The following is a 25,449-nucleotide window of genomic DNA, read 5'->3' as shown; positions in this document are numbered from 1 at the left end:
TTGTAAATAAAAGAAGGTGCAGTRTTTAAATGTGAAATAAACAAACCATAATAATGAAAGAAAGGAAACCGACAGGCAAAAGGAAATTTGTACTCCTTGTTAATAAATAAGCCCAGCCTGGTTATTTATTATGGGTCAAACTCACAAACTATTATTCACCTTCACATTTGGCTCAGCATTTGTCAACACTGAATCACTCTATGATTTTCAGAGCCAGCCCCTGTTTAGAAATTGCTAATTGTGTTTAGKACTAAACAGCATCCAAGGAAAAGGSATTTCCACTCTGTGGGAAGATGCATTTGCACACAATGACACCTTTCCTCACCACCGAAGGCTGGCCCTCAAGTGACTTTCCAAAGGCCAGCCTCATTGGGATTCATGAACATGAACCAAAGAACTGGAACTGTACATCTGACTGTGTCTCCTTCCCCTCCTGCTTCAAGTCCAACAATGAACACAGTCAATAATTGTTGGGTTTCCCTGTCTGCAAGGCTTGCTTGACCTTGGGAAAGAAAAAAYAACTCTTATTTCCTTTTCCTCCCCACTCCCTCTTCCTTCAGTATAAATACAACAAACTAATAAACAGAAAGAAAATCAATTGTCCAATTTTCACCCGTCATTCCCAGATCTCTTGAGTCAGTTCCATAACTTTATCTAGCCTGCTATCTGTCACCTTCGTTATTTTCTCCTCAAAAGACTGAATTCTACATGATGATATTTTATATTACTGCTTGGCTGTTGTTGCTGAACTAACAGCTGTTGTGTATGAATTGTTCAGCATTGCACAAAGGGAATATAGAAAGGATGAGATCAAACTCATGWTTTTAAATAAAATCTGCAACGGTACCAATAAGTATTCAAGTCTCTTCCTTGGATTTTTATGCTGTGTTTGTTCTTTGKTTTTTGTTGGTTTAGATGTTTTGGTTTTTCATTTGGACAGCAGAATTAATTAGATTAGCTTTTATTCTTGAGTCTTTGTGTACTATTTTTATGATTTATACAGGCAGGTACATTATAGCACATTAACAATGTGTAGTCAGTGTAACTGACTGCAACAATGAATTCCAATTTATTTATTGAAACATATTGGAATGCTTTAGCAGTAAGGTAGAACTTCAAAACAGAGCTTAAACAGTAAGCAGAAAGTTGAATTTTATTACAAAGGGAGTAAGCAGACTAGAAAAATTCATTGATCTAGCAGTCTACACTTTAACTCATTATCATAGAATCTCACAGAACAGTTTGGGTTGAAGGTTCCTCAAAGATCATGTAGCTCCAACCCCCATGCTGTGAACAGGCACAACCAACATCAGACCACGTTGCTCCAAGCCCCATCCAATTTGGCCTYRACACTTCCAGGGATGGGGCATCTGTTAACYTCTTTGGGCATCCTSTTCCAGTGCCTCASGACCCGCAGTCAGGAAATTCTCCCTAATCTGTGTAAACTGTCTTGAATCGCCTGAATGTGTCTAATGAAAGCCTGGACGTGGCACACAGCACCATGGTCTGGCAGACATTGTGGTGCTGGGTCCCAGGTTGGACTGATGATCTCAGAGGTCTTTTCCAACTGAACTGATTGTGATTCAGACTGGGTACAGTCACTGCAGAGCTGCTCCAGCTGAAAGGGTGTTTGGGATGCTGTTTGCCAGCAGGGATTAGGCAGAGCGGCTGCCTGTTGGCAGACAASCCTGAGTCACACAACACACCGCATGTTCCATACGCAAAACACGTGGCTTCGGCAAACAGATGCAACCGCTGAGTGCCAACGTCTTAATTAGCCACCACATCCTTCCTTTCATGTCTCCCCGCTGATGCTTTGGGCAGCATTATGACAATTACGCGCAGCTCAGTGCCTCGGGGTTTGCAGAACAGCTATTCAGACACGCGGTTCCCTCAGCGGGCACGGATTGTGAGCTGGGCAGGGCTCGGTGGCGGCGGCCCCGGCATAGGCCGCGTTGCCATGGTAACGGCGGGCGGGCGGGGCTCAGTGCGCATGCGCAGCTCTCCCTTTTCCCGCCTCCCCGCGGTCTCTCGGGGAACGCGCGGACGCCGGCGGAGCGCGCATGCGCCCTGAGCCCCGCGTGTGGCGCGGTCCCGCGTGGGCGCCGCGGCGGAGCGGCGGAACCGGAAGCGGAAGCGCGGCCGCGCGCGCTCGAGAGAGAGAAGCCGCTCCTCGCCCCGGCGCGCCCGCCCGCGCTGCCTCGTGCCCGGCCCCGCCCCGCCCCGCCCGCACCGGGGAGGGGCTCCCGGCCCGTCCCGGCCCCTCCCGTCCCCTCACGGCCCCTCCCGGCCCCTCCCGGCCCGTCCCGCCCGCGCTCCCGGCAGCTGCCGCCGGCCCCGAGCCGCCTCGCCCGCCCGCCGCGATGTCCGACAAGGAGTTCATGTGGGCCCTGAAAAACGGAGACTTGGATGAGGTGAAGGACTACGTGGCCAAGGTAGGAGGAAGCGGCGGTGCGGGGTGGGGAGGCGGCGCTGCGGGCGGAGGAGGGAGGGAGGGATGGGAGGAAGGGAGGGATGGGCGCGCAGCCCCCGGGATGGGGCCGGGGCGATGGGAGCCGCGGCCTGGGCGAGCACGGGCGCTCGCTGGGCTCGGTGCGGGGCTGAGGGTCCCCTCCCCCTCCTTGGGGCCTCTCGCTTCCTGGGCTTCCTCCTTCTCCTGCCCCCGGCCGCCCCCCGCGCATGCCGGGGGAGTTACTCTGTGTCAGTACGTGGAACTTAATGGATTGACAGCCGCGATCCCAATCCTGCCTCGCTGATCCTGTGTGGATTTGTGGCCTCGGTTTGGTTATCCTTCCACCCTGTGCCTYAGGGCTCATCCTTAATAGGGTGATGCTAAGCTATCGGGTGTGCTGAGGCTTAATTCGTTAACCTTCTGGGAGCTGTGTTGATACCTAGTTAGGGCAACACAGACACCTGTGTGATGGCTGAACAGTCTTCGGGTACGTGGCAATGTTTGAAAGCTGGGTTTTGTCCTCATTTGTCTTCTCTTGTCACTGAGGTTTGTGGGAAAAGTACAAAAGGGCAACATTCTGCTTCAGTRAATCCTTACTGTTCAGGAATATTGTCTGGGAACTGTTACATCAGAGCAGAGGTGTACATATAATTTAGCCGTAATTATTTGGATCTTCAAACAAGTTAATGATTGTCTTTGGGAGCTTGACACATGCTGACACAACTTGACGTGATGCTTTAAGTTCATTCTACCCTAATTGTCAGTTTTCAAACTTGTGGTGCTCCTGGCAAAAAGAAAAGTGTCCAAGTACTTCCAGCTGCTTTAGTGCAAAGTCCAACAGCTTAGCTTGAATAGTCTTCTCTGACAGTTCCAGCTAAGCTTTTGGACTTTGCATCAAAGTGACTGTGCACTCACATGCTCTGTCTATAAAGTTCTAGAGGAAATAACTGGGAATAATGTAATTATCCCACTTCAGCTGTTTGCTAAAGGTTGTGTACCTGTGTCTGTGCCATAAAGTTGGGTAACGCATTGGTATATCTAATATCTTCTCAGATTTGGAGACTTGCARAGTGTGTCAGCAGGAGATTTGGATTCTTCCTACAGCTTTTAAAGGATTTCYGTGTGTGTATCTAGAAAATTCACTCTACACTTTACTAATTGTTGGATCCTTGTGTATCTGTTGCTGAGGCAAAAGCTTTGGCAGCAACTGTCTCGGCTCAGTTTATATCCACAAGTTCACTGCAGTACTAATTAGAAAGCTTTTTTTTATAAAGCTTTTTATATTCCCACTCTTCCTGAGTGGCACCTCATGTAGCAAATGGATTTATGTGATCACTCTTCATCTGCTTCAGTGCAGAGTCAAATACTTGGTTCCATCTGCTGCTGAAAGAGGCTTGAGTCAGCCTGAATGCTGTTGTGGTAAAGAGGCTGAAGGCTATCATCTAACTGCACTAATGAGGCAGAAATCCTTAAAAGAGAGATACTCACTGGGGTTAGATGATTACAGTAAAAGAAGCCTCCAATCCTTGAGCAATCTTATGTTGTAGAGCTGCTTCTAATGTAGAAGGTGAATAAACTCTGGGAATTTTCTCTTGGTTTGTAATCTACTCTTATTCGTACTTTTCTCCCACTTGCAAGTATGTGTTTTGTCTTCAGTTAAACAAACCTACAAGAAGGCAAATGTTTACAGTCCTTTCTGTTTTCTTGGCAGTGTGGGCTAGTAAACTCTTAGGCTGGTTTCCTGTASAGACAAAGCTTATATAAGCAACTTTTGACTGATCCTCATCCTTCCTAATGGTTTGTTAATTCTTTTTGTCCAATTTTTTTGTTAGTTTTAGAAAGRTGCAGGTAGGTGGGTTTTGGGAAGGGAAATAAAATGGGGAGGAGTGCCTTCAGGGAAGAAAGACTACAAGAATGACTTTATGTTTCACAGGAAATGTACATTGAGGAGAGGCAAGAGAGCAGTGTAAATCATCTGAGTGTAGGACAAACCTCAGCTGGAATTTCACATTCTCAGTTCTGAGATTAATGAAACATGTGAAGGCAAGTCATGCTTTGGTAGTTAAGAGTTCTTAGGAAAGTATCTGTTCTGTGCTCTATGTTCTTCCTGACTTTCATCCTTATCAGTTATATGGCTTCTGCTCCCTGCTGCTTTCTTGCTCTAAGTATGATTTTAATGTTCAGGAATTTTACTTATATAAACTTTGCAGTGGCAGAAATTTCCACTCCCTGAAATGGGGAGCCTACATGTTCAGAAAATTCTTCCTTGTCTGTCTTCCTGAAACTTTTRTTTCCCAGCTTCTCCTTTGTTTTGTTTCTTGTTCTAGTTTTGTTTCCTCATTATTTGTTTGAAAACAATACAGCCTTTATGTATAATCTTGCAGTTTGGCCACCAATTACCACATGAAGGGTTTGACCTCTGATTTTGTTTCATATCTGARTGGCAGGGTTTGAAATGCTAATTAGATGACCTTGGGTGCTTTAAAAATAATAGTATAAATGCATGTTATCAGTGGGAATGTAGGAGTTGAACTCTCTTAGTCAGTCATGACTTTTCTTCGCTGGTGTGTGGTAAACTGTGCAGGTTTTGTCTTTGGAGCCATAAGTATTTCTTTTTTTCTTTTATCTGGGATTTGGTTGGTAAGTACCAAGAAGAAATACAATGTTTCTGCTGCTTCCTCGGTTCCTGAACAAAGAAAGGATACAGAAAGAGAAACAAGARTCGCTCTTTGCATTTTACTTATTTTTACATAGGGATTTGGCAKTCTCCTGAAGATGCTTTCTTCAGGAAAAACTTTTCACTTTTTTTTTCAGAAAGAGTTGTTCTTCTGAGGGGTGGTGATGAAATAGGCAGTGCCAAATGATACTGCTTTGTTGCTTAGGAAAAGAGATCTTAGTGATGCCAGTCTGCATTTGGAAGATACTGCTGGCTTCTATTTGATGAAAATATGAAAGATTATTTTTATAGTWTGAATACTCTTGTAAGACTTCTGTTTTTATAAGAGAACATCATATTAACATCTACATTTCTCAACTTTGCTGCAGTTTTAACTTTCTTTATGGTAAATGTAAATTTCTTCTGAAGTACTGTATCTGATGTGTTATGCCAGCAGTTAAGTACAGTGTCAGCTATTTTTATGTTGACTAGATTAAAAAGTAGTTTTTACTGCTTGCTTTTTTTTGATGCCTTCCTTTTGAATATAGCCAGCATATGTTGGCCTCAGAGGTGTCTACAGCAATCTAAAGGATTGAAGGAATTCTGCACTCTTCCCACGTACATCCACTCAAATTTTTAAAATTCCTGAAGAGAGCAGAAGCTTCCATGGGAACAGATGAAWTAAATGTGCAGTTTAATGGGTGAGGAGGACCCACGCAGCTGAAATTTACTTCCCTCRAGGTAGGGAATGGGTTAAAAAGTACTAACTAGCTAGAAGGAGTGCAGGTTATATTAAGCCTGCAGAATTTCTTTTTGTTTAGCCTTCTTCCCCAGTGGAATTAGATAAACTGTGCRGTTACTTAGGAAGGACTTCTTTATCAGCATGTGCACGTAGCATTTCCAATCAGCAGTAGATTTCTGAGGCTAAATACAATTTCTTTTATTCATTGGGCATAAAGTTTTCAGCAAGATAAACTTAGATTTATAGGAGAGAAGCTTCAATGAATGTTTGTTCTGAAGTAATTTCATCTCCCATTGCTTAACTGAGAATTCCCCTCTTCATGAGCTGCTTTAATCCCCTACATCGTTTCCTGAACCTACCACTGCTTACAGTTAAGTTTGGTAAATCAACTAACCTAATACCATAAGAAGATAGGACAGGCAACCAAACTGGAAGCACCAGGTTTTTACTGCTCATAGGACTGGGAGGCTGAAGTGATGGTAGGCTCTGAAATGGATGTTTTTGGAAAGTGGCCTAGTAGGCACGTTTCTGATGTGAAATCTTGGTTTTTTAAATAGCAAAACAAACAAAACCRTATTTCTGGAGGATCTCCAATAACTCATCTAGACAACTGCAACCACCTATGTGTTCTTGACAAAACTGTGATCCTGCAGCCTTGCAGCTCTTTGGGATATAATGAAGTTTGAATACATGTCTTGAGAAATTTGTAAAACTTGACTACTGCAAGAGGCTAAAATTTTTAAAAAAAATGTTTAGAAATGCCTTTTTGAAATAGAAGTAGGAGTCAGGGGTGTAGTAAAGCTCTAAGTGTTGTGAAAAAGAGACTCAAATATATCTGTGAGAAGGAAGATTAACATGGAAAGATAAATTGCTTTTTATTCTTGGGGGATAACCTCTGTTCTTTTAAGTCTCCACTCCCATGATTTCTATGCCTTCAGTTACAAACAAAGAAAATGAGCATGAGCACTTAAATAGTTCTTATATATAGGTGGATTACTTCATTTCCAGATAAAGCATACTGTGGATRCATTGAAATTCACTTTGTCTCATTATGCTGAATGCTGAAGTGCACATTGTTATGGCTGCATTGATACCTGGATAGCCTCTGGTTGGGTAACAAGTTTCCTGCTCTTGAGTGACAGCCTGAAAGCCTGTCTGGATTACAGTGCAGGGTAGCTATACCTCACTAATTTGTCCAGGAACATATCAGGGCTAGCCCTGACCTGGGAGCTGCTGCACTGAATTTATTCCCTGTGGGGCCTCTTGGATAGCTCTGTATTGTAACTCCCCAGTGTTATGCCAACACTTTTATTATGTGGGTTTTTCTTTATCTGGAGATTCTAGGACTTCTGTTATTTTCCACTTGATTACTGTTGAGTCTGCTGAAGTGTGATTGCTAAAGATAATTTTGTTTTAGTGCTTAGTTTAATTAGAAYTTGGTGCTCAATTTACATTTTGCAAATTCGAACATGATGACCTAAATCTTTCTTTTATGGAGCAAGAGAGTTGTTTGCTACTGTAACCTGCTGGTAGCAGGTTCCATATTCATGGTAGAATTACTCTTAACTAAAATCCCAGCAATGAAGCTAGAAAAGCTTTCAGAAAAACATAGCACGACTGCCACTTCTTAGTAGTGTCTACAATAAAATGAATGAGGCTCTTGAAAACCTCCTCTTCAGGATGGCTAATTCATTTCCCCAGTCAGATCCGATAGAGTCTCAGGACATGTGGCAAAGAATTATTCACAGATATTAATAGTTTGTGCTTCAGTTCTTAAGTAGTTTATAGGAACAGCATGGAGTAACAAACTTGCGTACAAAGTTGGCATTGCRGTGGAATGTGTGACTCACTGACTGAATGAACATCCCAGGATTCTCAAATCTTTCCTTTTTGTGAAGGTACAGATAGAACTGATTCTTCAGCCATTCCAATTTGAAATGTAAATGGAGCTCATCTCAGCTGTGATCATTTGAATGATCATGAATCTGGAACTGCTAAATGTAGTATTTTCTTTGAGATGTTGATGTTAGGCTRTGGTGATTTTGTTCATTGAGTTGCCTTCTTCTGTGCTTGGAAAATCTTGGTGGTTTGAACATATTGCCCAAGTGATTCCTATGWTTAAAAACCTCAAGTTAAGTGCTTCTTTACTTGATACTGTTTGGGCTGTTCTTACCATGCTGACTTGTCCTGTGTCTAAATGCTGTCTAAGTTGTAAAAAGCAGAGAGAATTATTAAGATCAGATTTTAATGAAACATTGAATTTATTTTTTTTTTTTGCTAATGCACTGATGTATTTCATTCCCTAAATTAAAAGCAGATTTTATCTCTACAGTGAATATACCCTGTTTTGTCCAAGTTTGTGGTATATAGCATGTGCATTCCTAAGTATGACAGTCAAAGTTGGAAATAGGTTATGAATAACAAGCAGAGAATTCAGTGGTGTGAGGAAATTATTTACTTCTAATACTGCTTTTCTTCTCTCTGCCTTCCCTTTTTCTAACCACAGTTTTCCCTCTTATATCAGTTTTATCTTTAATAAATCCTTGTTTTTCAAGCCTAGCTCAGTTAGTCTATTTTAACTTCAGTAAGAAGGCTTACAGGAGATGAGCTAAACTTTCTAAAAGTCCAAGAGAGCATTTCTGTCTACCTGTATTCATTTGGAATAATATGAATAACTTTCATTTGGAAAGTTGTGTTAGTTGTGAAGATCGTGCATTGAATGCTGCCTTGGGTACCGTGTGATTGGTGACTCATACAGGCCACCTAAGTAAAAATTACCAAACAMGTGGCTCTTGCAGCAGTGTCAAAATGCATAAAAAAAGGAGTCTTTTGGATAGGCCACAATAGACCAAACAACTTCTGTATGCTTGTTCTGAAGGACCATGTGCTTGGTTGTTAAGATAGCAGGACTTGAAGGTCCTGRTACTGTACCCTACTCAAGTTCAAGGAGAACATAGTGGACTCAGAAATTTTGAGGCTTAGCAAAGGTCGGAAGAGAAAACTTAGGAAATATACTGACAACCAGGGGATATATACAACTGTATTGTTAAAGTCATGGATACAGTTGTATGTGCATTGTCAGTTGAGTTTAGCAGGGTTTTTTTATGGCTTTATGCTTGTTTGAACTTCTGAGCATGTGTCCAGCCAGAAGTGTGAGCAAAGTTACTTTTTTCTACCTAATTTTCCCATTTCCCAAGTTGAAGGGGTGTGTTAAGTTATTCCTAATTGTATATCCTCCCCRTGGCAAAATGAATGTTTTATTTCCCAATACAATTGTGTGTAAAAAAACAGTTGTCATTTCCATACACAAATCTATTACTAGGACAAAAGCATTAGGTGGAATTAATAAGTGCCAATAACTGACCAGTTGGTTATGCAACAGTTGTTTTCCTTGCAAGTTGCAGTTTCAGCAGTTTTGARCAATTAGATATTTTTCTGCTTTAGCTCATTATGAGGAGGGGTAGYTACAAATCAGCACAGCTCATATCAAAGTGAGTTTAAAACCTTTACTGGATACTGGATATGATACGGGCTTCTTTTTATAGCAGGCTGATGTTAAAACCAGTGTTGATTGTGAGCAGTGATGGCAAATTTTACAATTACAGGCCACAGATGGAAAGGGAACAATATTTTTGCTTAAATGGTTTTGGAACTGATACCCATAGTGTYGGTATCATGACTTGGAATGCAATCAGTACTAATAAATCCTGTTGAAGAAGCTACAGTTCTTATCGTAATTCTCTGCTTGATTGGAATGTACTTGTGTGTGTTTTGTGGCGGGGGGGTTGGGKTTTTTTTGGTTGTTTGTTTTTGCTGTGTATTTTTGTTTGGATTTTTTTTTTCTCTCTTTTTAATAAACACAAGTGTAACAAATAATTTGTTTTCCTGAAAGCAACTGAAATCCTGATGAGGGAGAGTAGGAAGGGAAAGAAAAAATATGGTCTTGAAAACTCACGATGCACATGAATATGGCTTTGAAGTAGCTTGGGGGACTTGGTGTTTGGTGCTTTTAGCACTTTTCCCCTTTTCACAGTCTTTATTATCATTTCCTATGGAGTGCAATTCTGTAGCTYAGTTCTGATACATTGTATGCTAAGGGCATCRCATTTCTCAGAGAAAGAATTTTTGTGTCTTTCTTGCTGTTCCAAGGATTAGAATATTGCCTCCAGTTTTGTCTTTGCTTATATACAAGGCYGCCTTCCTCACTGGTTACAGACCAGAAGGGAAATGTTGAAATMATTTTACTTGGCCTTCAGCTACACTTTGGAAATCAGAGAGAATAATTGCATGCAGTGGCTAATAAGCTGAGCAGACCAAAATGTCACTTTATAGATGTTCTGGAGACTGCCCTGTCGCCCTTCCAGCCAAATTTCAAACAATGTTCTGAGTCAGTTTACGCAAAAGAATTGTGCCCTCAAAGTTTCTGATGAGCTAAGATCAAGTCTTGATCATTATTGTTGAATGACTGATACTTTGGTTTGCCAAACTCCTGTCATTTATGAACTTGCTTTTTAACACACTTGTGACCTATAAATTAGTGATTAGCTYCAAGCAGGAAAGATGAGCTGTTAGGCCATTTGAGACAATAGATAGAGAGCTGTCCATAGAGCAGTTACCATCAGCATCTGTCTTTTAAACTGATTTGTTAATGACACTATGAAAGTGAACACCATGGGCAATAAATGTTTAAAAAGTATTTTCCTGTTTGTTCAGAAATACTTCCAGTGCTTGATTCAGGTTATGCAATTGAAAATAGAAGATTTCAAGTCCTCRAATAAAAAAGACAGGTCAGGAGAGTTCCTGTGAGGTGAGATCTGCATTTCTGTGTATGCCCTGTATTAAAAACAAACAAACAAACCCACAGCAAAAGCCACAGAATCCTTTGTATTCAAGTGAGGCATTGGTGAGAATCTTTATTTCTTGGATTGCTGACTTCTCAAAAACTTCAGTAATTCTGTTAACTGTTTCTTCGCTAAAGTCATGGATACTTAGCATGGTTTAAAAAACTTGAATTTGGCTTGTCATAAAAACAGTAATTGTTATTTAAATTTATGTTGAACATAATGATAGCAAATACAATTATTTTCAAAATAGGTTCCTCTAATTAGGATAACAYATGAAATACAGTCTTTAGTTCCATTCCTGTGACAAGTTAGTAGACTGTATTTATTGAAGCATTTTCAACAGTAAATCCTGGAAATGTGTAGAGAATAGCTTAACTTTTGTAGGTGGATTATTTCAAACTTAAAAGTGCAGAACCAGTATTTATAAGTTTTAATGAAAGTATTACAGTGAAGCTGAGTGTTCCAAGWGTGTATAATTGGTTTAGGGAACCATCCTGTAGATATTAATGCATATGTTTTTAAGTATGTACTGCTTAGAAAGCAGTATTTATTTTATGGATGTAAAAATAGCTTTTCTGATCAAGTTTTTTATTGCTTCCACATTTTGTTCTTGCATGATTCCAATCACCAACTGCTTCATCATGTCAACAAAGCTCTGCTTTAAGGCACAAAACTTCTAGAACTCATTAATGCTGCTTTTGACATTTCWTATCTTTTTATGCATTGCTGCATGAAGAAAATGTAAATTCAATGTGCACAGGAAAAGAATGCCTGTTAATCTTATAGAAAAACCTATTTAGAAGCTAAGCTTCATTGCTTTGGATTTGATAGAACACTTGATTTTGCCTTGGACATATCTTTTGTTAGTTTCTAGAGAAGTAATTCCTGTTTATGATGCTAAGCCCCACTTATAGCCCTTAAATTCAGTATTTTTTAATCATAGCAGTAATCTTTARGAGATACACTCATCATCCTGTTTATTCTTTCATATCTTCCTGATACAATACAACCTGAGCTTTGAGAATTCCCATTTATTATTGTTATGGGGGTTTCTTAATTACTGTGTCTTTAGATCATGCAGAGAATTCAAAACATCAAGCTGGCATCTATTGAAACTGAAACCCAGTAGCTGGCGCCGAGTGTTTGCCTCAAAGGAAAACATTCACTTCCTGTTCATTCCTTGCACAAACATTTCCTGAGGACTTTAATACAGAACTTGATTTGGGCTTCTTCCAGAAACTGAAAGTGTTTTAATTGAGAGCTAACAACTCAGTGCAATCTGCGTGGTAATGGCTGGGAACCTTTGCTCAGCTGCTTAACTGTCGGAGCYATTTCTTACAAGTTAAGCTTGAGATTGTATGAAATGCAGGAACTTGTAGATTTTTCTGTTTTGATGGTGTCATCTGTTGTCAGTTTGGTGATTATATAAAACTGAATCACTGAGAATTCCTGGTTTAAGCATGTTTGATGGCTCCTGATTAGCAATCATCTGGSACCCATGGGAGCTGGAGTATGTTCTTCTTAGAATACCCTTAGAGTAGGTATCATCCAAATCAGATCATTCACAAGGCRGTGGTAAAGCACAGAGTCTGGCCAATCACTTCAGGAATAAATATCCAAGCCTTCTAGGTCAGCTTGGTGTTGCCTGTGAGAATGGACACAGTACTTAACACATCKGTTTAGAGTGAACCTTAGGTTATGGTAGAGAGTAATTAGATTGCTCTGCAGTTCCTTTAGAATTAATGGTTAAAGAAAGCCTTTTTTATGTTTGTGCCCCCTGTATCATGTCTGATAGGYGMGTCCTGATGCTRTAACTAAAGCATTTTAATTTTATTAATTCTMACAGTCTTTCTAAGCAGAGATAGTTTGGAAAGTGTCTGATCATTGGCTGGGTTCAGTTCACGATCTAGAATATTTAGTGTACTAACATCCATCAATTAAAGTGATAATCTGGACAGGGAGTAATAATACCTTTGTCTGCAACMACTTAATCATGTCAGAAGTAGTTGCTGCCATTACTCTGAGTTGTTGCCTAACAAAGAAACAAGTGYTTTTGCACCAAACTTTTAAATTGTAGTTCATAGAGCTACACAACTGGTCCCTTCATTCCTGTTTCATCACTTCCTAATGCAAATAGTAAGTGGGTTACACTATTTCTCGCTCAAGTCTCCCACATATTAAGGATTTTGGGGAGGGGAGAGCAACTGTTTTCAATAACACACATGTTTAGCACATTTCTGGAGCTGGGATTGTAGCAGAGGCTTCTAGAAGCTGTAGCTAGGAAGCAGTTGGTTCATTACTTTTCTACAGAACAACTCATGTATCAGGTTTGTTTGTCTCACAAAATGCTGATACAACTGAAGCMCAGATGGCTCAGTGGTTCAGTTTATTTAGCAGTTGTTTCTGGAATTGTATTCTTTTGTCTGAGACAAAGGACTTCAGATTGCATTTGATTATGGTGGATAAGCTAGATACTTGTTTACCACCAATAGAACCTGWAAAGTCTGCTTGTTAAGCACCTTTTTGTTGGCTTAAGCCAGCGTTAAGTGTAGCAGTGCCTCTAAAAGCTTTTTAAAAAGCTTTAAAACCGTATCAAGACAGGGAAAATTCATCATGCTGTTCATAATTCATTTTCTTAACTTTTATAGACCAAATACTGGTGTCATTATTAGCGGGTAAGGCGTCTCCTAAAGTAGAGAATTGCAAAGTAGATATATTTTTAAGGTCCATGGACATCTACATCTCACTGCTCTGRTTGTAGAACTTGCTGCAAAACGCCAAACAGTATCCTCAGAACAGAAACCCCTTTTTGATAAACTGATGGGAGTCTTTTATTGGGAATGTTATCTAAAATTCCTCTTTTTCAGCTTTTTGAAAATGGAAACTTGGTTGGATATTGCAGACAAAACTAATTGCAAATACTAGAAGTGGTTCCAGAAAAATAATGAAAATTTGGTACTGATGTCTGCACCCTGTTCCACAGGTCTGCACCTTCTTCCACCCTCTTCTTTAACTTTCTGTATTCAAGTTCCCTTCTCAACATGTGTTAATTTGAATTTGCTTTCTGATCACTATCTACAGGATTTCTTGTGGATGTTTTTTCTATTTCTGTTTGTTACAGTGAGATGTGATGAGGTGGTGTAAAGACAGCCTGTCCCATATATTCCCAAAGCATACAGGGTAGAAAGTAGACATCTGGGACAAAATTCCTTTTTTGCTTCAAGTTATGAAATTTAGAGGACAGGGAATAAAATACCCAGCAGTGTTGAGAGGGTGTTATTAAGTATCTCTAAGGGTAAACACARAAATGATCAGCAGGAAGGCTTTAACTAATGCAGTGACTCTCAGCTGTTAAATAAAAACCAAAGAACTTGTAGGTTTTCTGAGAAAACAGTTATCCCACAATAAATCTAGGTCATTTGCTTCAGTTCAGTTGCCTACAGACAATTGTAGTCCACTCAGGCTGCAGTAGGAAAACTACTGGAATGGTTGGAATATGCTGAACCACTGAACAACAGCAGTTGTCTCTGTGCAGGCTGAATGAGGCCGGGTCACATTTACTTGTTTGGGCGGACTGAAAGTAAGTRATTTTTGAAAATATAGGGGCTTCACATGAAAATTTGGATCCTGCACAAAATTGTTGCAGTTGCCATTGGAAACTGCCTACGTGCAGTTACAGTGGGTTGATTTCTTGGCTTTGGCAGATCTTATTGCAAGATTTTAACTGCAGAAATCGGCTTCAAAATCATAAACAGTTCACAAGTTACAACATTATTTTTTTTTACTTCCCTTTCTGCTCTTTGGACTTAAGCCAGATTTTGAGTTATTAGTTACGTCACCAAGTTCCACTCTTGCTCTTGGTTTGAATATTAGTAACTTCAGTGAAACAGGGTCATTTTTCTTGTAAATCAGAAGATAGAGACAAGAAAACTTGACACTCAATAAACTTGCTGAGCTGAAATGATAAAGTACAGTTGCTTCTTCTTAGGCCTCCTGCATCATTTTAGTGGTTTTTTTTTTCAAAACAAGAGGTTGAGTGGAAATGTGAAATTTATCTTTTCATTCTACTCAGCCCAATTCTTAGGTCTGCAATCCCTGTGCATCATATGTCAAGGGTTTTTTCCTCTTATAGGAAAAAAAAAATTACAGAAGTTTCAATTATATGCTGCATTGTCTCATTTTGAACTGGTCATTTGAATTGTTCTTGCTTCTAGTTAATGAAAATGGATGGCAATGAAAACAGCATGTTGTGGTTATGGGCTTATGATGAAACACCCCAAAGCTTACAAAGATAGTTTCCTTAACCCAAGTACTAAACTGGTGGTTCAGTTAACTTCAGATTTGTATCAAGGCAGATGATGTGAGGGTCTGTCTACTGTATCAATGTAGACCTGTGTCAGTTCCTGTACTAGATGCACATATTTAACCTCTCTACCCAGCAAAAACTGCTTCAGGCTGGTGCTCATTTCAATTACTGTAACAAAATAGTTTAAAAAAATTGCGTAACAAGTTTGAAGAAAGAAATTAATTTATTTCCTTTGCTACTCAGAGATGTTTAGACTAATGTTAATTTTACACTTGAAAACAATAAATTAATTTTTTGCAAACACCCTTAAAATGAATTCGGTAATTCAGACCTAATGTCTTTTCCTATTGATAATCTCCAGGGACCTGAAAGTGCTAGTGTGGATTTTGGTTGGCTAAATCAGTTTGTCTTGGCAAGAAGGAAAACTGCTTCATTAAAGTCAATGCTGCTTTTTAGCAGCTCTTTAGATGCTCTGAGACTGTTCTGTGGGGTGGGGGCAAAAGTTGAAYTAAACACTGTTTAACAGGATAGAATGTTGTGGGATCACTGGAGTGAAGGACTAAAGGGCAGAGCAGGTGACTACTTTTGTGTTGTTAAGACCTGGTATTTTACAATGCTGTCAGATTTCTTCAGCACACTTTATAAAAATACATGTATTGGGGTTGTAGGTGTTTYGTTCCAGTTTGGAGTTGAGGCTGGCAGCGTGTAAATCAGTGCTTTAGGTGAGAACAAGGTTTACAGAATGGAGCCACTCCAGAGGCACCCTGAGGTGTAGGAAAGTAGTCTCCTTCCTTTGGGTCGTATGGGAAAACTAGTCCTTTTGCATATGAGCCCAAGGATTGCTTCAAGAGTGATAAAATTCCAATAGTAAGAAAACTGAGGTGTTGTAGCAGTTGAGTTTTGACTGGTAAAACTCAGCTTACTGTGTTGGCTTTTTGTGTTTGAACGCATAATATTCAATTTTAGTTCTTCTCAAGTCTTCCAGGTTAACTGAAAAACAGTATTTGAGGTTCCATTCTGTGCTTGAACAGCTGATTCGTGGAAGAAGAATTCAGGGGAGCAGAGCTATAAAATTCTATGATGAAAGATCAGCTTGCCTTTTTTGCGTTAGTTCATAGACTCATAGAATGAYTTGKGTTGGARAGGATCTCACAYATCAAACAGCTYCAACGCCACYGCYATGGACACCTTCCACTGTGCCAGGCTGCTCAGAGCTCYWTCCAACCTGGCCTTGAACACTTCCAGAGATGGGGCATCCACAACCTCTCWGAGCAGCCTGTTCTGGTGCCTCACCACCCTCACAGTAAAGAACTCCTTCCTAATATCTAATCTAAATCTTACATGAGAGCATGAGAAATGCTGAGTGCTTTTTGCATCCCAGGTCACACATTTTGAGGAATCCATAACCAATAGACAGTGTTACCGAGACAGGGAAAGCAGAATGGTCCACTGGAAGGTATTCAGAAATATTGCACAAATATGCAGAAGTGGGAGTATGGCAGCTGAAGTTGAGTTGAAGTTGAAATTAGTAAGGAATCTGGAAGGCCCAGGAAGGCCTGTACACATTGCTTTATGGAGTAGGGGGCCTATTGACAAAATATGTAAAAGCTTTTTTGCCTCAGTTTTTATCAGTTGGTGAAGGATGTACAGATGCTGTTAGAATTGTGATAGTTTGTTTTTTGGGGTTTTGTTGTTGGTTTGTTGGAGTTTTCTCCAGAAGAAGATAAAGGGAAGATTTTATAGTTATCTTCCTGTACAAAGGGCAGGATATCGAGAAGTTTGCTTACTTCTACACAGTGAAAGAGACAACAGTTCCAGTTGAAATGTGAGAAATTCCAATTAGGTGTAAGAGAAAAAAGCACTTCACTGCGAGGATGATCAAATCCTGGGAAGGGCTTATGCCCAGAGAGCTTGTGTAATCCTCAGTGGTCTACTGAGCTGAGCAGCCTGATCTGATTGAACCTACTTGGAGCAAATGTTGGGCTACATAACCTGCAGAGTTCTCTTTCAGCCTTAAATAGTCTGTAATGGCATGACGCACTAGGCTGACCAGCTTGTAGAATTAAACCATCCTTATATTTTTAGATTGTTAGTCAGATTTCAGGAAACGTGGTGTTTGAGTTTTCCCTCGTTACCACCAGTGTTTATGACCAGTGGATTAGCTGTATAAAAACATCGTCTTGTTTYTACTGTTGGAGTAAAGACTGAAGTTGTTGCTTGGCTCACAATATTTTTAAGATCACAGTTATTTTAAAAATTGTASAATGATTGATCTTGTGTGTCAAAAATGGGTGTTTTATTCAGTTGTTCTGCTGTATTGCTTTTAGGRATTCTTAGTCAAGGTGTTTACATCTTCTATTTTTTCTAAGGTGTGATTTRTCSAAGCTTGCTYTCYCTTCAGAATACTAAGGAATACATCRTTTTTAAGTGATTTCAAAGCTCAGTTTAGATATGTTCAATTTCAAAACATTACATTAGCCTTTCAGGCACTTAGTTTGATTTAAAAGCTAAAAATTAGTTGTGTTGGAGGGAAAGATTTCATTCAGTGGATACCAGTATAATTTCTATAATAGAAAAGTGTGTCTTGAGATTGTATCCAACACATTAAATTACAGTTTACTTCTGCTGTCTCACTTAATCTCCTTGAATTTTTAAAACCAAATAATGCAACCGAGCATGTACAAAGGCCTGTGAAGAAGATAGTAAATATGAAGGTTTTAGAAGTCAGATTCTCATCTGYAGCAAGATATTCAAAACATCCATAGGACTAAAACTTTTCTTTATAGAAAGAAGATTTTTTTACTGTTCCTCTTTCCCTCTCAAACAGCAATGATGAAGTTGTTACTATATTTAAAATGTCRCAGTTATCTAATACACTGTAAGGATGGCCATCCCCTTTATGCAAAGAGATGGAAGTAATGCAACAGACTGTACAGTGAGTTACTGTCTTTCCTAGAATAATGAGGACAGGAATTACACAGTAGCTCCTGCAAGACGCTTCCCTGCACTCTGAGGACTTGTGACAGCATGGAATCTGGTTTCCTTCATTAAAACTGAAATGAAAGGAATGCAATGAAATAGGGAGATGCAGTTATTTTTGCATGATGAGATAAGTACAGATGGGGATATGGAGTTGTTTTTAAATCTGAAAGAGCATTTTAATGCCACCAGTATTACAGGCACTGCTCTACTAATACAGTTAACCTATGCAATAGGATTTAATGAGGCCACAATTTTCAGTTTCCATTCCTGTGGTAGAACTGCAGTGTAAATCCCAGCTACTAATTTGTGGTGTGTTCAGGTGCCAAGTCATGGAACAGATGAAGGAACAGACTCATCAGGGAAGAAAAAAAAATGATCAAATAAATTCTCACACTGATTAGTTCCCTCATTGGGTTCATCGTTCAGCCACTAATTCTGGTGCAGGGGTGGGRAGGTCAGACTGTGGCTGGAATTAGTGAGGCTGTTGTTGCCACAGGGGACAAAAATCGGTGCTAAAATGATAGGTGAGCTGTGACATCCATAGCCTGGCAGTAATGTTCCAGAGCAACACTTCTGACAAACCACAGTGCTCACGTGAACAGCTGGCTCAGGTTTGGTTTCAGTTCCTGTGCCACTGCAAAATAAGCCTGTGCTTGAAGCACCTGAAATGTGCTGTAGGGGGGCTAGAATGGYGCTAGATGAGTTTAAACTTGAGTTTAGCTCATTTGGTTTTAAATGTTGATGTTTCTGAGACTGGCAGGAGCTGGGAAAAGAGGGAGTTAGCAGATAAAGGGAGACCAAGGCAGGCATGGAATAGAACCTTGTGTAATAAAGGCTACAGAAAAGCAKGGGCTGTTGAAGGATGGAGTCAGTTTGGTGTGGTTAAATAACCTGCCTSGAAAATAWTGAGGTTTAGAACTTGTGCTTTACGACTAWACTTGTTCATTCAACATTTTCATTGAGCTGATATAATGTGCATTAAGGAGAAAGTCAACAAGTTCTGGTTCATTATTTTAACAAGGGCTGCAAAACAATAAGGAATTAAATTTGGCACAAGTTATTTGGGGCAGCTGTTAAGGTGCAGGTCCTTCCAGATTACTCTGGAACATCCATCAGATGTACAGGAGGGCAGTTTGGCTGTCAGGAACTCCTCTCTCAGTTCAGGTAGGAAGAGGGGGAGCATAAAAATTGGAATTGGGGATGGATACCCAAGAAGAACATAGGCAGTTTCCCAGGATGTGCAGGCATGGAAGTRAAAAAGCCAAAGCCTTGACTAGAGCTAAACTGGAAAAGAACATGAGATATAACGAGGGATTTTGTGTAGGTATATTGGCAAGAAAAGATATAACAAGGAAAATGTGTGAGAGAGAAGRTAATGGAAGAATKAAGTTCAACAGTAACTAATTTTGACAGTATTCACTTAAGAAATTAGAACAGATCTCTTTTTTTATGGATTAAATTGCTCCATTAGAGAAARTGGGTGATAGTTGAATTCAGAGGATGCTATAATGAATCCTAGTCTAAGTTACTTAAAAAGAAAAGTTCTTAAAAGTATTTGGGAGTGAGCATGTAGTTCTTATTTTCCTGTCCTTCARTGCAAAGTTGATAGCCAATTTTCAACTGACACTGATACTTAAAGACCTTCTAATTGAATATTCTTCTGTTATCCATTTTGTGTGGCTTTTTGAAATAGGGCATAAAAATCTTCTTTCATGTTGTCTTATTTAGTAATTGGAGATTCACAGAGGCTTTTCTTTATCCATAATCAGATTTTAATAGAGGGGATTAAAGCAGATACCTGGGAASTGCTGTTTCTGGTGTTTCATATGTTGAACCATTTTTCAATGTTGTTGCATAGTCTGTTGCAAGGAAAAATGTTACTGATGTGGTTTATGCCAGACTTAGCCTTAAATGCCTGACTAAGTAAACTCAGTGCATTCTGGAAGGTCACTAAAGWGGTGATCATCAACTTTTTGAAGCTGTGTACAAACATTTGCACAAGTGTTAGTGTATTTATAGGTTACTCTAGAAAGTGAAAATAATCTTCTTTTAGGAGAAGCATGATTTTTTGACTGAAGCCATGTTTTTGCTTTTTTTTTTGAGGATGATACAATTCCTTAATCCTGGCTTTATTGTATCTGCTTCAAAGTACTCTCATAACTATTAACCTCATTGCTGCTCTGCTAGACTCTAGAAAATGGCCGAAATCCCATAAAACTTCCTTGAAGAATTGTTCTGCCACTTCTGGTCTAGCACACAGAAGATTTTGCTCCTGTGAACGTAAAGGAAAAATTATGCTCCTTTTTGTCAGTTCATGTGGATTCTGCCCATTTGGCTCTGCAGGGTATGGTAATCTTTAATGTAAACCTTTAGCAGCTTGGTTTCAGCCCACCAATATATTAGTTACAATATTGGGAATTGTCACCTCATCAGATTGCTGATGCCTGAGTTTATAACATTCAGTATGATACATTTGGCCAGTATTATTCAAAACCACAGTAATTTTGGAAAACTTTACGTAGCGATAACTTTTTTCTTTGAATCTTTATTTTGTGGGCTGTTTCCTGCACCAAACTATTACAGGGTTTGAGAGACCCTTTTGTTTCATTGTGTTGAAATAATTAGCCACACCTTCACCAGAGCTGTCCTATTTATGAGGGGAGGGCTCGAGTCTTTATTTTAGGCTTAAAGATTGAGTTACAACCCCTCTGCCATGGAGTCTGTTTTACAGAGGCTTTTCACAGCTATGAAACAACTGGATTTTTAACTTGGCTTATTGCAGAGTGTAGAAGTACTTTTTTTTTTTAATGATATCTTGGTTCTGTTAATTTGGATTAATATGTTCTGACGTTTAACTTCTAATGCTGATGATTCGTGTTCTGAGTGCCAGCATTCAATATCATGTAATCTGTGTTTGGGACATCTTAATTTGCAGACTTTTTGCTAGGTACTCCCCTGTAAATAAGTTTTCATCATCTTTAAGGGGATCTTAAAAAACTGGGAGTTTGGATGTTGTTTCTTTCCCTCTGAAAGTTCATTGTCCAGCAGGAATTTATTCCAYAGCCAGCTTAGGAGAGAACAGAGAATCTTTGTTTTATTCTTTAAAAACAAAGAAAAATTACTATAGTATAAGCCAGTGAGCCAAAGAATATTTATAAGCTGAAGGAAGTGAGAGCTTTGCTGGACTGTCCTAATCTTAAAATGTGATGATTCTAACTTTCCTTTGGAATGTGAACTTTGTGGTTTTACTGTGTGCAGTCCCAGGGCTTAGCTTGCCTGCTCCTTTACTTACCGTGTCAGACTTTACAAGAGTTGCTGGAGACTGTTTTGGGTTAATTATGTGGCTTTTGTGTGGCTGTCTTCTCATACTTGTCCACCCAACCCTAATGTGTCAGCAAACATGATGGGTTATTTAATGCCAGATGTTTTAAAATTGATGAAAAGTGTCCAYGTGCAAGTAAGAGTTTAATTTTCAACTGCTGTAAGTATATGCTGCTTCCTTATATGCGTTTTCAGTTATTTTATGTGCTTGTAGTGTACTTTGATCTGGGTGATTTTTTTTAATTGGAACTTAATTGTCAATGAAATTCAGCAAATGAGGAGCTGCATCAGAATACTATTTGCAACAAGGGTATATTATGAATAATTGAATATCCTGTTGAGAGGAGAGGAGAATAATGAGGTCATCTTGTTATTTGACTAGTAGTGTAAAACTCTGATTATACAGAACATCAAAAGCAGAATAAGATTCCCTTCTGGCAGTCTTCTCTTCCATTCTTAGAAGGGTAGTAATGTCTGGAAGWTATATGTCAATCCCTCTATTCTGTGCACTTTCTAGAAATTTGGGACAGGAGTGAGAGAACTGCAAGGACTCTATAGAGAAGTGTGAATTGGTGCTGCAACCGAAATTATTCTTACTGTTTTTCTGTGGAGATGCAGGGCTCAAGGTATGACGCTAAATGCAGCCACTTCCTAAAATTCTAAGATTCCTTGCACATAGGAACAAGAAGCCACTTACCACACAGCTTGTCTGTAGCTGGTTTCCAGTAACTTCTTATCACTAATGAAGGGCAGTAAATCAGTTTATCCTTAGTTGCACAACCCAAGGTGAGGAAACAAAGCTGATTAGGCGCTCAGTAAATTAAATTTTGTTTACGCCTTAAGAGATGTCTCAATCCACTCGTACGAGTGGCATTAGAATACAACTTCCTGTAGCCTGATTTGGTTGACTCTTCAGACTTGTTTATATCATGTAGAATTGGCAAGTGCTATTTATAAAACAGGCTGGACAGTTTCATAATTGGGTTTTAAATTATGGATGGCCTGAACTTGCTGGTAGTTATGATGCTGATTGACTTTATGCAGCTGGTTTCTCATTATGCAGAACTTCGATATTCATAAAACAAATAAAATAACTTAGATAGAGTAACTTAGCTACATAACTGTGATCCCAGTTGTGGGGCAGGAGAAGCAAAATGAGTCAAGGGAAAGATTTTTTTTATTGGTTTGTTTTGTTTTTTTTTTTTTTAAATCATGAGTTACCTAGTGCACTTGGGTATTTGTTGCACTTGAGATGCAGTATGGAAGAAGGGATCAAGGTTGTCTTGTAGCCATAAATGCAGATGTGAGTGAATGGAAAGTGAGCAACTTAATTTTCATTTTTATTCAGCAGTGACTGAAAAATATTTGGGTGGAGCATTCTTCAGCACGTTTGAAGGTTTTGGATTTGTTTCAAGCTCTTGTTGGTGTGTTAGCTCTAAAATTTTGCTGATTTACATTGTGTTTCTATTGAAGGGTGAAGATGTCAACCGGACACTTGAAGGTGGGAGGAAACCTCTTCACTATGCAGCGGACTGTGGACAGCTTGAGATTCTGGAATTTCTGCTTTTGAAAGGAGCTGACATTAATGTATGTACTGATGGATTTGCAAACAGGTCTTAGGGTCTTCCCACACACATGGAAGGGGTTGGTATAAGTACCTAAATGGTTGCCAAAAGATATAAATCAAACTAAACAATTTGATGCATTTAAAAATATTTGAGACGTGGGCTTCTAGAGGTTAGAAGCTTAAAAATAATGTTTTTTAAATGTCTTAATTCTCTTTGGACATACTTGAAAAAGTTGTTGAAACTATAAAAAGTTAAAATTTAATTTGACCACAATTAGAAAAATGAATCCAGTGATCACATCAGAAAAAACATTTGCACTCCATATTTACATTTGCTGGAAGGGATTTCAGAAGACATCCTTGGCCAAGGCAGGATGGGCTGTTTCAATTAATGTGTTTTTTTTTCTTGTTTGGAGACATTCTTACTTGTATAAAGTCATTTTGTTGTGGCTTGACAAGCATGGCTTCTTGTTTTGAAAAGACTTGACTGAGCTATGTCAGCTCTCCAGAAGTTAAGTTCCTAAATACTTTAAACATATACCCCAAATGTTGTGCTTTTGAATGCTTGTCCTAAAGTTAACATGTAAGACATCTTAACTTTAACATAACAAAACAAAACATAACGTAACAAAAAATGCTTGGATTTTTTCCTTAATGTCTGGAAATATTATCTCTTCCTTGGGAATTTTCCTAACTGGAGAAGAGTTAAAAATAGCATTTTAGTTGCTCCGTTTCTTATTCTTTCCAGGACTGTAGCTTAGAGAGAAGACAGCCAAACCCATGTTTTAGCCAAAACTGTTTTCTGAAGCAATGCTGGCTGTGAAATGGAAGAATTAGGAGTAGTGTTTTTAAATTGGGCAAAATTTGTCAGCTGGAACTCCAAAACTTCCATCATTGGTGTAAAATTATAAACAGGCTTTGGGATACCTGGAAGTCTTGTGGAAGAAATATCTTGCTATTACCTCTTTGTTAAATTATTCCTTTTTTTTTTTTTTTTTTAAAGAGTGGAATGCATTTGTGGCTAATATTCTTAAATTTTTACTTCCTCTACTGTTGACTAAAGAAAATTATGAAGTTATGTGAAACCTTGTAATAGTGTGTGAAATTGTCCTTCAAGTAACTGTATCTCAATTTACAGGCTCCMGACAAACACAATATCACACCACTCCTCTCAGCAGTCTACGAGGGCCACGTTTCCTGTGTGAAATTGCTTCTGTCAAAGGTGAGATACAAATGCTTAGATCAAGTTATCCATTAGCAAAGTGTATTACTGCGATTTTTTCCCCAACAGGATTATGATGCTGCACATGATATGTTCAGAACATCAAACAAATGCCATTTGTGTTGCTAAACCAGAGAGGGTACTCTGATCATGAAGGACAAAGTTCCAGGACTTCTGTGGTGTAGCAAAAGTAACAGTGACCATAAGAGCATTGTGGGCTCCAGCTAGAGAGCAAAACAGCAAATCAGTTAAGGAGAAAAAAAAAAATACATTCCTTCAGTGGATTTGGCTTTGGCAGCTGTGTAAGTGTTTCATGTGATGGAATTTCTGCTGTGAAGTTGCTTAGAGGTGTGGTTTCCCTCTGCTTTTGCCAGATGACTGAGAACCCATCTGGGTTGGCAGAGGGAGGGGAAATAAAAGCAGGAAGCCAAGCTTTCTCTGTCGTACACTTTGTAAATTTTGTCCTGGGGAGCATAAGCTTAATCTGTCTCTGTTTGCAGTTTGATTTATATTACAAAGATGATCAATTTTACAAAGCCAGTAATGAATTCAAGCAATATTTTGTCTCCATTCATATGCTCTCCTTCTCGTTTACCCTTAGATCATTTGACCAAAGGATTTTGTTCTGTGTAATACTTTCATATGTCACTTCCAGGGTGAAGTTTTTCTTAATTGCCTTAATGCTGCATGAATTTCACTTMACTTCTTTGATCTTGCCTGAGATCACTTATGCCTTTTTGGAAAAAAATGCAGTGACTGTTAATTTAGGATTAAAGTGCATCCAACTTGTTAAAATTTATTGTGAGGACTGACCCTTCACTTAGGATCATCAAAAAAAAGATATCTTTTATCCCGTATTGATTTCTTTCGATTTCTGTTTTGAAGAGGTTTTCATTCTAGATAAGTTGCTCAAATAATAAATTACTTTCAGATTTCTTCATGCAGAGCTAAATGTAGATTGCTTCCATTTACATGGGCCTAGCTGATGAAATATTTATAAAGTGGAAGTCCACTTATTAGCTCAGTCTGTTTGAGGCAGGGCTTATATTTAAAGATTGTTCTGTCTCTTAACATAGTTATTTTATGGCTCTTATTTAAACATTTGTTTAAGCATGTCACTCCTTGTGTGTAACATAGTCATGTGTTCTTTGGTAGCAGMTACCTGGGAATCAGGTAGTTCATCTTATTGAAAGATCTAAAAWTTAATGTTTATGTTCTTCCCAGTTACTAAGCCAGCATTGTCCATTGCTTTCTACAGTGTGTGGATTGTGGGGATCTTTATAAACCTTTCACATGTGAGCCTCTCAAGCTATTGAGAGGGAGGAGAAGGAGGAGTATTTCAAGAAATGTTTCAGGC

General features: G+C 39.1%; 1 protein-coding gene across 1 annotated transcript in view; it reads left to right on the top strand.

The window, feature by feature from the left end:
* The first annotated feature begins 2,266 nt into the window (after positions 1–2,266).
* Positions 2,267–25,449, top strand: part of MTPN (myotrophin) — a 29,698-nt gene continuing 6,515 nt past the window's right edge. Inside the window, exons 1-3 of the mRNA XM_057381977.1 lie at positions 2,267–2,435; positions 22,777–22,890; positions 24,009–24,092. Coding sequence (XP_057237960.1) covers positions 2,364–2,435; positions 22,777–22,890; positions 24,009–24,092 — 270 coding nt within the window. The 5' untranslated portion in view covers positions 2,267–2,363. The remainder of the gene's footprint in view (positions 2,436–22,776; positions 22,891–24,008; positions 24,093–25,449) is intronic.

This window comes from Malurus melanocephalus, unplaced genomic scaffold (assembly GCF_030028575.1).
Source record: "Malurus melanocephalus ecotype Western Australia unplaced genomic scaffold, MMel_1.1 scaffold_544, whole genome shotgun sequence".
NCBI lineage: Eukaryota > Metazoa > Chordata > Aves > Passeriformes > Maluridae > Malurus > Malurus melanocephalus.
This window is presented reverse-complemented; position numbering and strand designations above follow the sequence as displayed.